The sequence below is a fragment of the Corylus avellana genome, chromosome 2 (genome assembly GCF_965113065.1).
Source record: "Corylus avellana chromosome 2, dhCorAvel1.hap1.2, whole genome shotgun sequence".
Lineage (NCBI taxonomy): Eukaryota > Viridiplantae > Streptophyta > Magnoliopsida > Fagales > Betulaceae > Corylus > Corylus avellana.
The window spans coordinates 6,945,186-6,957,752 of NC_142491.1; the positions used below are offsets into that span (position 1 = coordinate 6,945,186).

At 34.5% G+C, this 12,567-nt stretch overlaps 1 protein-coding gene across 1 annotated transcript; it reads right to left on the reverse strand.

The window, feature by feature from the left end:
• Window positions 1-2,616: 2,616 nt before the first annotated feature.
• PIP5K6 (Phosphatidylinositol-4-phosphate 5-kinase family protein) lies at window positions 2,617-8,155 on the reverse strand. Its single transcript, XM_059604227.2, has 8 exons — window positions 7,119-8,155; window positions 5,974-6,141; window positions 5,415-5,580; window positions 4,923-5,039; window positions 4,653-4,846; window positions 3,927-4,021; window positions 3,750-3,828; window positions 2,617-3,309 (listed from the first exon to the last, which is right to left on the reverse strand). Exons 1-8 carry the CDS (start codon window positions 8,138-8,140, stop codon window positions 3,021-3,023), a joined length of 2,130 nt encoding a protein of 709 aa, XP_059460210.2. The 5' UTR covers window positions 8,141-8,155; the 3' UTR covers window positions 2,617-3,020.
• Between the last annotated feature and the right edge of the window lie 4,412 nt (window positions 8,156-12,567).

Here is a 12,567-nt window from a genome sequence, read left to right on the forward strand (position 1 = left end):
TCTGCACCTGACATAGGTTATGCTTGTTTTGTGTTCTGTCTTTTGCTTTATGTTTTCAAAATAAAAACATTTACAAACAACCCAAAACGCACTTACTCAAAACTGTTTTTAAAGCAAAAAATACAACCCTAAAGACTTTAACAAACAAATCCTGTCTTAATAGCATTCATCTTATAGAATTCTAAACAGACTTTTGTCTTGTCTTTTACAACAATTGACCACAAAATCAACTTATCAGTTCTATGCATTTGATTTATGACATATTGGGCACAAAAACAATGTGGTCTCTTTGTATTTAGCTTTGAACATTATGGTTTCCTACATTTCATAGTACTTGGACATATTATTTCCATCATGCTCTTTGACAATTGATGCTGAGATGGTATATGGAGCCCAGTGCCCACCTAAGGTTGTACGATTATTAACAATTCAAAACAATAAATATAAAAGAGTCTTTATATAGCGTACATGGGGTCTACCCATATGAATGTCGTGAGGGATTTGGATTCATTCAAATTTTTAGGGAAATTTTAGTTCTAAAATTTTAGGTCTAGGCCGTCCATTTTTTATCAAATGGTCATTGTTCTGCCACGTGTCCTACTACTAATAAAATAATTAATATTTATTATTTTATTAGTAGTAGAACATGTGGCAGAACAATGATCCTTGGATAGAAAATGGATGGCCTGTATCTGAAATTTCAGAAACTAAAATTCATAAAAAATTTCAGTAGATCCTGATCTCATCGTGTGGGGTCATGCCGGACCAAGGCCCCACACATTTGGTGCAATCTTAGGTTTCAGTTAGAAAAGATAGCTTTTGGTGTGGTTGGTAGCAGCTGCTCTAAGGAAATGAAGAAATAATAAGTAGGTCGGCGCATTTAATTTCTCATGGTGTGCACTAACGTACAAGATAAAATACAGGGGCTATATAGAGAGGCTGCCTCAATCCTCATACCATAATTCTATCCAAAGCATATCTATAAGCTCGTACATGAATTAAAATTATTGAAGGGTGTTTTTATTTTATTTTATTTTTTTATTTGTGTTTAAAAAGTGTTTTGATGTGATATAGAGGTGAAAATAATTTTGAGTGTGTTTGAAAGTATTTTGTATTTAAAAAATATTAAATTTAATCCTTAAGTTTTCATACGATTTCAATTTAGTCGATGAGTTTTTAATTTCAACAATTAGGTCCTTAGGTTTCCCTCCGGTGTCAAATTCTCTATCAACCTATTTCAACAATTAGGTCCTTAGGTTTTCTTTAATTTCTTATCTTACAGGTGGCACATCAACCAGTCTGATCGTGTAAAAGTCTGATTTTGCATGTGTAATCATATATAGCCAATCTAAACTATAACTAGTAACCTAGATCAATTCTTTGAAATCATCTATTAGGTACCCAACTAATACGCCAAAACCTCCAAAGTTGACGAGACTGAAAAAGTTAGGCACTTAAATATATCTCATACTAGGTTGGCACAATCTAATGTCTATCCTCCAAGTTGGGTCCCACTAAGATCATAACAATCTACCATATTTTCATGCCAATAATTTCTTGCTTGGCTTACAAAAATTAGCCTTAGTTAAACGCAGCCAATCAGATCTAATACCAAGATTAAGAAACTGCATCTGTTAATTTGGGGGCAAAGTGTAATTAACATTAAAAAGGTAAATGTCACCAAAAAAAAATAAAAAATCTTCACCACGTGCAACTCACATGTGATGGTCACAAGGCCAAGTTTGACCTAGGGTGCTACTCGAACAAAAAATGGTAGTTTGAGAATACGAGTTGCATTGACTCATAATTTATAAGTGTAAATATAAATAAGATGTTAATTTGAGAGGGTAAAATGTAATATACCCATCCAACTATATATAGATTCCCAGGGCCGGAACCACCCCTTGGCTTCCAAAGGGGTCAATATTTTTTATTTTTTATTTTTTATTTTAAATATAGCTTTAAAAATTAACTTTTGCCCCCTAAAAATTTTTTTTTTAAAAAAAATTTTGCCCCCAACAAACAAAACGTTCTAATTCCACCCCTGTCGATTCCTATATAGGATCCGAGACAAAAACTTATAAAAACAATATTATATTGTTTTATCTACTATGGGTGCGGATTAAGATTCATATCAACAAAGAATAATGCAACACGATCCTTTTGACCAAATGGCCTGCAATGAAATGTAATGCCAAGAATATGGAAGTATGAAGTTTTATATAAAAAAATGGTTTGAAGGCATATTTGGCCTCAAAGAGTGCTACCCCACTACTCCCAGCCTAGACTTTCTTCAACCCCTTTTCAGGCTACCACCAATAATATTCTTATACACATTCAACCCTCTGTTGATCAACAAAAGGACAAACCATATCACATAAACAAAGAAAACTATATAGTTGATCAGTAGTGCTCCCCCATTGTCCCCTTTCTGGGACTTCTTGTGCTTCCATCCCTTTCCTCTCAGCCATCACTTTCAGACTCTCAACTCCCCTCTTTTTTAATAATAATAATAAAAAAAAAAAAAAAAAAAGTCTCTTCCCTTGCAAAATCAGGGGATATTGCCATATAGATTCAAAGGTCATATGTGGTCCATCTTTGTACAAAAATAACCACTTTGAACTCCTGTACATTTTTATTCAATATGCCGAATTCCCAGGAACTCCCCACCTTCTGGGAAAATTGGATACAAAAAGAATCAATTCCAATATAGATTCACCTTTTGTTAATCATATACAATTGGAAGAGGCTGAAGAGCTCTGGTTACAACTTTAATCTATACCTTTACTAGAACATATCATACTTTTGTAACTACAAATTAAAATAAGATGTTGAGGGGAAAGGTGCACTGCAGAATTTGCAAGGCATGTATGTCTGGCAGCCACAAAAAAGCCCTCCAATGACCAAGCCAATGGTCAAAATAATCACCTTTTGCTGTTAACTAAAGTCATTTCCTTCGAGACCAACTATACATGGATGGCCACCAGCTGAAAGTTGAAAATGTGGATCAATCTATAGCTTCAAGTGTCTTCTAGAAAAACTCTGAAGATGAAATCACGAAACCGTTTCGAGTATTGCTTCGGATCAACAGCAGAGATTGAAGTTGGGTCATATTGGATTGATTTGTATGCATGCTCAAGCTTTTTGCTAATGTCATAGTCTTGTAGTATGTCAATTATACCAAAGAAAATGGAAACTTCAAATAACTCTCCTGTTGGTTCTCCAACCAGCTGAGGATCCCAGTCACTTCTTCTCACTGTCCGTTCTGCCCGTGCTGACATGTTTATACCTAATTTAACGGACGCCCGTCTGCAGCATGCAATCAGATAAAATGATAAACACAAAATTGCTTATTGATTCTAGGGCTTGGAAATAACTTTAATGTAATCCTATCATATGAGTGGTAAAAGATTAGGAATTCAGAAAATTCTTGAGGCAGAGGTTCCGGCGAAGTGCAGTATAGTGATCAAGTTGGGAAGCCAGCAGAAACTCCCAATCAGAGAGGATAAAAGAAAATTTGGATGTGATGGTGGAAAAAGAGTAAATATCTCATTAGTCTAGAACAACTTGTAACTGGCAACCCATATTCCAAAAAAATATAATCTTAAATCAGTGAATAACACAGACTTGAAATATCATGGTAAGCTAGGAAGTAGGAACCCTGATAGAAAATTCATGTCTAACTGAGGAGTTGGGACTTCTTCAAAAATATTAGAAACGTTGGCACAATGTTCATGAATTTGACGTACCGGATGGGATCAAAAAGAAGCTGATCCATGTCTGTGCTGGAAAGGCGAGGGGCCCCTTCTTTGTCAGAGTCTCCATTTTCTGAAATATAAGTTCATCTCTTCAGTAAGAATTCATGCCAAAACCATGAAACCAGAAAGTAATTCCAAATAGGACATAAACAGTAGTAGGAGGGCAACCTCTAAATGAAGTTTCTCGAAAGTGAAGACCAACCAATAAACTGTAGTCCATAATCCTCTCCTGTTCAAGAAAGTCACAATCCCTGTCCACTTGCCTGCATGAAGGTACACTTCAGCTTACAAAGAGAAAGAGAAAATAGAACACAAACCACACATCATTCCACAAACTTCCCATATTTTAACTTTCGATTCAGAAAGAAAGACACACGTGCACAAAGTATGCAAGTTTATGAATCTAATAGAAATGAGTGAAGAGGATGGCCATTGCTCAAGCAGATAAAGAACAACAATAAAGCAAAAGCATACATCATTCTATTACTTCATAACACGGCCAGGATTTTTCTCCTAATATGTTGAATTATTGGCATCATAAGCATCAATCTGCAATTTAAAAGTTTTATATTTAATTCTACTTAAGAGCTATGATCACAAATTTATTATCACAAAAACCTAAAACCAGTAACTCAACCATCACGGAACTGTCAAGACGATATTCCTATACTCTAAGCAAAGTAACTGCCAGCAATATCTGAATTCTTATCCTAAGCAAACCAAGTTTAGCATACAGATTAAACATATTTCATACAAAAGGATAGAAGCAACTAAAATTTTGACTAGTCCACCCCTCCAAATATATCATACATAACATAAGGACAGTTCCAAATACTAATGAAGAAAATGGAAAAGAAGAATATGAGAGAAAAAGTGATAAGAATAAGAATCGACCTGCAGAACTCCTGGAACCTAACTTTCGGCAACCTGAATATATAATTGAGATCAAGGTCCTTAAGGGTTGTTGTTGGATCAATTTCTGCCTCAGGTTTATCAGTTGTACGACCGTGGGAAGAACCTTTCAAGTCAAACCGCCTGTGAATTGCATACTCAGAACAGAACAGATTCCCCATTATGACAAATCGAACCTGAAATGCATGAAAGTCAGTGCACCATTTATTTTTTAAAATTGCAAATGAGAGGTTCTATACACCTTGACATTACCTTCTTCTGGGTAGCCCCTGTCAGTTTGACACAATGAAGACCATAAAACTTCGTGACTAGAGTGTTCTCAAAGGCCCGAACATGATTGTAGTAGGCTGGGAGCATCCGTAGGAGCACCTGTAACATTTTGGCAAGTTATGATCGCATCTAATTCCATAATTCCATAAAGAAGAATATTCAGAATTCAGGTGGTAATTAGGAAAATATCATGCAAAAGTGGCTAGGTCAGAAGAAAAAGAAGCTTATGTCACCATTATATTTCAAAAGAATACCAAGAAGCTGCAAATAATTCTGGCATCATTAGCACAACTTGATAATTTGAGAATTACTCAACTTTTCTGGATACCAAATAAGAAGTCCAGATATAATTTGGAAAGCTTTTAGAAACTAGAAGTTGATGCAGCACTTGTAATAATACTAAATTAGAATCAGAAGCGGGTTGCAACAGTGTTGATCTCAAATTTGGGTGCATGAAGCAGAAAAGGAACTCACTTTTACTTCTGCCTTCTTCATGGTTTTTATCATGTATCTGTCATCGTTGGTCAAGTAAAAAAAGCTTCCGCTTTTTCCAGGGGATGAGAGTTCCCGAAGAGCATCATTCCCACATATCGATATCATGTAATCTGCTGGATCCACCTTGAACAATTTCCTGAGAGTCCTGAAAATAAGAATAAAACGGATCATCAGGCCCTGTATGTTTCAAATCCAAATTACAAAAGGCATCTTGATGGTAAGAGTATCATAATTTCTAAGGTTATTGCTGAAGCAATGCAATATATGAGATGAATGAGCAATAGTAACCTAGTCTGCTTTCAGTGAAATGGCTTCCCACAAAAATTTCCAGTCACTAATGTTATCTGGGAGATTATAGCATATTCTATGAGCAGAGTGTCTAGCTCTTTGTGCCCCACATACGATAATTGCAGAAATCATATCTGAGAATCCACTTTTGTATAGCACCAAACACAGCCTCACTGAAGTTATATAATGAAATCTGACATATAGCCAAAAGCAGACTACCAATGTAGAAGTAAATCTTTCTAGGTCTGACCTGAAAACAACTGGGCAGTAGTCCTTCCACCTGAAGTCACTTGACTGATGAGGGGGGGTGTACTTGGATCCTTCTGGTGGAAATTTTGTCCATACTTTTTCCTTTGGATCAAAAGCCGAAGACTTCAAATCAAGGGTTGTCATTGGAGCAGGCCTTCCAACAGAATGTCTGTGCTATGGCACAAAGAATCAGTTATGTGCAATTAAGATTGCAATTCTGGATAAAGATTTTGGAACTTTAAGAAGTAAAGTTGGCAATATCATCCGTTTTATTGCACTTTGGACATTAAAGAAAATCGAATGCGAACTCTGTTTCAAATGAAAATTCTTCCTAGATTTCATAATCTTTTCTCCTCCAGGAGAACCCTTAAATGACAAGGAGTAGAAGTATAACGACGCCTTAATTTTTGGCCTCTATTCTCTTTTATGCCACATTGATCTAACAGACTTTTACATGAGTGAGACAATCCAAACAATTCTTTTTTTTTTTTTTTTGATAAGTAACAATCCAAACAATTCTAAAACATAAAAAGATTCCAAAGCTTGTAAATTTTTCCAATATAATATATCAATTTCAGTATACAAGTCATATTATCAGTAAAAAGTTAGATTTTATCATTGTTGTCCCTTCACTTTTCATCCTCTCGAAGCAGTCCTACAAGTTTCTTATGTATGACTAGAAAGTCTTCAGAACTTTGGCATGCATTACATATACTGCAAGATCTTTGCTACAAGCTAGATTGGAAGATTGTTCTGAGCTAAAATGGAGGATACTAAAGACATGAATAAACACAATAAATCAGTGGAACCTGAAAAGCATATTATAGAACCTTTGCATCAGAATAATGATTCCTGTGAAACGTCCAAAAGATTTGAAAAGTTAAAACCCATTTCATGTATTCAGTTTTGAACCAGATAAAGAAATTGAATCTCTGAATATAAAGTACATAAATGCATTGAGTTTCGCAGCTATATAACAATGGGGAAACCCTGACACCATTTCCTCCACCCATTGCATTTGAAACTTCTAAATTTAGAGAAACATAATTTGAATGAAAAAAAAAAATGGTAAGAAACTAAAAACCTCACCAAAACAATGTAAGCAAAAAACAGAAGTCAAGGAAACAACCAACAATTCATTAATACCTGATCCCCAACTGCAGATTGAGCATGAGCTCATAGTTCTTATGCCCTTTCGATATTGTCAACCCCTGTTTCTTCGCTGGCTTTAGTCTGAGCTGCTGTGTTCCATTCCCTTTGTTAACCGACCCCTCAAGCTGAAGATTCCCCAATCCCTCAAGTCCATTGAAGCTACCATCCTCACCATTCTCCCAGCTATAATTACTCACTTTCCCATCCGTGGACGTCCTCTTAGGCCTCACATGCCCATCATATCCTTTTCTACCTATCCCCTCCGTCCCTGGCCAATTAAACATCTTCTGAGAAGGAAAAATCAAAACTTTCTCCCCTGGACAAACTTTACAATCATTCAAATCCACTGCAAAAACCTCCTGAGGATCCCAATCCAAGTTCCTATCGGAATTCGCAGATGGGTAATAAGTACCATTCTGCTCTTTACCATCCTTACACCACAAACCCACATAGAAACTCCCATCTTCCCACCTAAAAGTACCATTCCCTTGAGGAAGCCCATCTTCCCAAAACCCATCATATCTATTCCCATTGCTCCAAATCAATGTTCCATTCCCATTCATACACCCACTTCTCCACTGCCCAATATAATGATTCCCATTCTTCCACTGGTACCTGCCATGCCCATTCTGCAATCCACGCCTCCATTCACCCTCATAGTAATCTCCATTGGAAAAGCTATTAGTCCCTTGTCCATGCTTCAAGTTCATCACCCAAGAGCCTTTATATGTGTCTCCAGAACAGCTCGTATAAGTCCCTTTCCCATCCATGTAGCCACTCTTGAACTCACCCTCATAGGTGGCGCCGGAGGGCCAGCTGAACTTTCCCTTCCCGGCAGTCCTGCCTCTGTGCCATTCACCGACATACATGCATCCATCTGTCCAAAGATACTTGCCATAGCCGTTTGGGACATTTTCAACCCACTGGCCGGTGTAGAAGTCGCCATTGGAGAGGACTCTCTCGTCGTAGACTTGCCCTGGACCTGGCTCGTCGTCGTCAGCATGTGCTACAGACATTGTTGTTCTTTTCTTGGTAATAGCTTGTGATTTGCGTACTGTTGCTTCCCAGACCTTCACAATGCCAAAGTTTTCTTTGCTCATTCTCTGCCTCTCTTTTCTCTCTCTCTCTCTGCTACATTGTTCTCGTTTCGTAAGGTTCATCCATCAACACGGCAACACCCAAATCAAACTCTCTCTCTCTCTCTCTCTCTCTCTCTCTCTGCTATATTCAAGAGCAGAAAAGACCATTTATTGAAACAAGCTCAAAGGGTGCAGAATGGAGGGAACAGAGAAACAAAAACAACAACACAAGAACAAAAAATTCGTTTTTGTTTGTTGTGGGTTTTCTGTTTAACTGTTTTTGGATTGGTTTAGTGAAATGGGTTTTTTTTCAGATTTTGAAAAAGAAAAAAGAAAAGAAAAAAGAAAAAAAAAAAAAAGAGGTGTTAGATTGATGGGAAAAGCAAAAAGGTCGTTGGTGCCAATGACTTCCTTTTTCTTTCTTTGTTTCTGGGGTGTATTTTTGTTTTGTTTTCTTTTTTCTTCTTTATTATTATTATTTTTTTATATTTACTTTTATTTTTATCTTTTTGTCTTTCTCACTTTGGTTTGGTTTGAACAAGAGATTCAACACATTTGTCTTTGATTCCGGATTTTGCTCCTACAACAACTAAAACACCAAACAGTTGGAGGGAGGAGAGAAATGCTGGCTGTGAGGATGATGTGCTTCCCATTTTTAGTGTCTCAAAGAGGCTAAACACCAATTATTTTACTATTTGTTTTGTCAATACCAGATTTTTCCTTAATAAAACCTTTTCTTTTTCTAATTATGTCCTTGCATTTTGACTTAATTTCACATACTTCCAACTCCTTTGAATATTTTGTAGTTTGGCATTGCCAATGACCCTTTTTCTTCCTTTTGGTCATATCTTGAAAGAGGTGTGAATAAATTATTGAAAATCTCTTGAACAAAAACTAACGGTAAATTACAAGATTGGGATAGAATTTTATTGGAGACAATCTTTACCGTTAATTTTTGCACATATGGCCTTCTGTAATTTTTTCATTGGACGTAAGTCAAACGCTTGTTGATAATAATACTTTATAGAGCTGAATAAAGGTTTATTTGGGTGTGCGTTTAAAGGGTTTAAAAGTGCATTTAATACTCAAAAAGTTCGTTTGAATAAAAGAATATTCGTTTAGTAAAAAAAATTAAAAGTGCTTTTAAGGGTCTAAAAAGCCTAAAAATGACTAAAACACACTTTTTGCAAAAGCTTAAAAATAAAACTTTTGCCAAAAAGCGTTTTCTGACTTAAAAACTATATTTCTCAGACTAAATCCCAAACATGCTCTAATCAAACTACATTTCTTTTCATTTGTGTTTGGCCAAATGATTGAAGAATTCTTTCATTTGAAAAAAAAAAAAATGGGTTAGGCAAATTTTAGCCAAGTTATTGATAATTTTTTATTTATTTATTAAAATGATTTGCCTAAAATTTGCCTAAACCTCTTTTTTTTTTTTTTTGTCAAGAAGATAGGATTTCATCTAAAATTAGCCAAGCTATTTTAATCATGGGTTGAAATCCTATCATTATTGGATAAATGTTTCTTTAAGCAATAATTAGCAAATATATATTTTGAACCACTAATGAATATAGCTTTTCGTTAAAGAATGTTCATTTTAAGCATAGTTAAAATAATAATTTTTTTTTATTTTTTATTTTACAATGATACTTAATTATTAGCATTAGAATGTGTTTCATATGGTGTTAGAAGATAACAACTGCTCTTACGTTTTAAGGTATAAATCATGATGTTTCAATTACCTTGTGTATAATATCAAGTTAATCTTCCCGCTAGAAATCACATTTTTATTTCCCATTATTTTATCTTGCTAATGTGCAGTGTCAATCAAATCTTGGATCAGTCCTTACTAAAAAAAGAAAGTTGATTATGTGGCGTAATAGAGTACTTGTTTAGTTGTTTAATACACCCTCCATTTTTTGACAATTATGATATTCTCCGGTTCATTGCCGAGACAAAAATACCCATATAATATAACTAACTAGATATTATTCAGTTCAAATGAACTGGAGAGGATCCTGTTCCATTTTTTGGACTTTACTATTCTTAGCATAAACAATTTAATGCATATTAATGTCCCTTGTCTAGAGAGTACTTATGGGAGAATCAACAAGAAATGCTTATGCTGCTGCTTCTTCTTCTTCTTCTTTCTTCTTTTTTTCCCATTCTTTTTCTTCTTTCTTATTGTTATTTTATACAATTGCATAAAAAATCATCAAAACCTCTTTAAGGACTCTAAACAAATCATAAAAAGCTTCACCTCACAAGCTCAATTATTCTATCAATTTGAGTGTGTGCTTCGAAAAATGTCCTATAGGAATGATCTTTTACTATGATCTAAAGAGTTAAATTCTAATAATTTTCAAGGCTCACAAAAAGAGTTCTCTAAGCTCAATGCAAGCGTAATGAGATAACTATAAGTGAGTAGGAGATGGGATATTTTTGTTAACGTGTTTCAAGGGTTTTTTTTTTTTCGTGTCATAAATGTGAAAATCGTTTCAAGTGTTTTATGTTTTAGATTATTTGTTAATGTTTTTATTTTAAGAATAAAAAATAAAAGACAGTATAAGAGAATTATAACAAATGAAACAGTGTTTTTTTCTTCTTTATAAATTTAGCTTGGAAACAATTATTTCAATTTAATTTATTAAACTGACATTTATCCATAGAAGCATCACATGATGGAATAAAAATGGATATAAAAACTAAAATATATGTAAAAACAATACACTTTAAAGACAGATATCAATTTCATATAATAAATTTAAAAATCTTCTTTCAACACTTTTTTTTTAATATTACAAAAAAATAAAAAGCAACAACAACAACTACTACTTTGCTATAAAAGAGAACCTAATGTGCAAATATGGATTAAAAATAGGGCAGAAATGAAAGAAAAGTCGAATTTTGTGGGGATATGTTTAAAATGGAGGGCTTGTATCAATTAACTGCAAAGCGCGTGAAATAGACCCAATCGTGCAGCCTGCTAATCCCCAGACAAGGTCAAACCTCAACACTTAAATCCGATTGGCCCATAGAAGTTTTTTCTTGGTTGGATGCAAAGGCAACACGTGTCAATTTTACTGACAAGCTACTGATTAATGCATGATGATGATGGGTCATAGAAAAGCAAATCTCTCTTGTCAATATATTCCACTATTTATTCCCTCTCTTCTAGATTTGTTTATTTCTCCTCTTAAAGTGAACATTCTTCTACCTCATTTTTGTCTTTAGGGCTTTTTAGTAGAAAAAAAAAAATCAAAGAAAACGAAAGTCTTTGGAACCAATCTACTATCACTAGCCCTCAAAGTAATTATGGTGATGAACTCTCATGCCATCAAAATGGAGTAGAAACTAGAAATAGTCTAAGAGTTTGTTGGCATTACTAGCAAAAAAAGCTTTTTGATGCTTAAATTAGTAATGATAAACTGCGTCAGTGTTTTAACTTTTAAGAAAGTGTTTAACATTTGAGAGAATGGTTATGTGATCGTATATGAAATTGTTGTGTATCTTCTCCTTATAGGAAGTGTCCACTAATGGAATATGATTGTGGTCAAGTGTCATCAACCAATAGGGTTCAACCTTGGCCAAGCATTGGACCAAATTCTTCGTTATCAAATAGGCGACGAGCGTAGCCAAATTCCGCGTCAAATTCTTTGTTTGCTGGCAGGTTATGGCCTTAAGCCAAATTCTTCATCTAAAATCACATGGCACGTAGGATGAAACTGTAGGGTGGTTATTCTTTGCGCTACAATCCCATAGCTCTCGAAGCAATTGCTATATAGATACATCAACTTCCATAGTCTGATTTGAACTCGTGGTTTGGGTTTTATTATCCCGACCCAAATCATAAACTCCCGAGTCTATACTCACGACCTAGGTTGGCTGAGTGGACATGTGGTCTATCATAGTTTAATTCAAGTTCAATCCAATTAGGTCCAAGTCTAAACCTGATGAGATCCAATCATAAAATTCAAAACTGAATATTTGTGTATATAAAATATATATTATTTATCCCTAAAATTTATTTTTTAATTTTTGACTTACAAAAAAGTAAATAATTTATATATAAATAAGTGTAGAACTTACTTAACATTTCAACATATCGTTTTACATATTATCTCCACCAACGTATCTTAACATTATGAATAAAGTTCAAATAAAAATATAATCATGAAGAAGATGTAACATTTGCATTTTTCAAATCTGTCTATTAATATAAGTGAAATTACTATTTATATTTGGAGTGAGTTCGGATTTTAAATACTTAATAAAAAATCAAACATCAATGCAATATTCTAAGATCATCACATTTTTTTTTCTTGAATTTGAAAATTGGTATGAAATATAAGCTTCAAAAC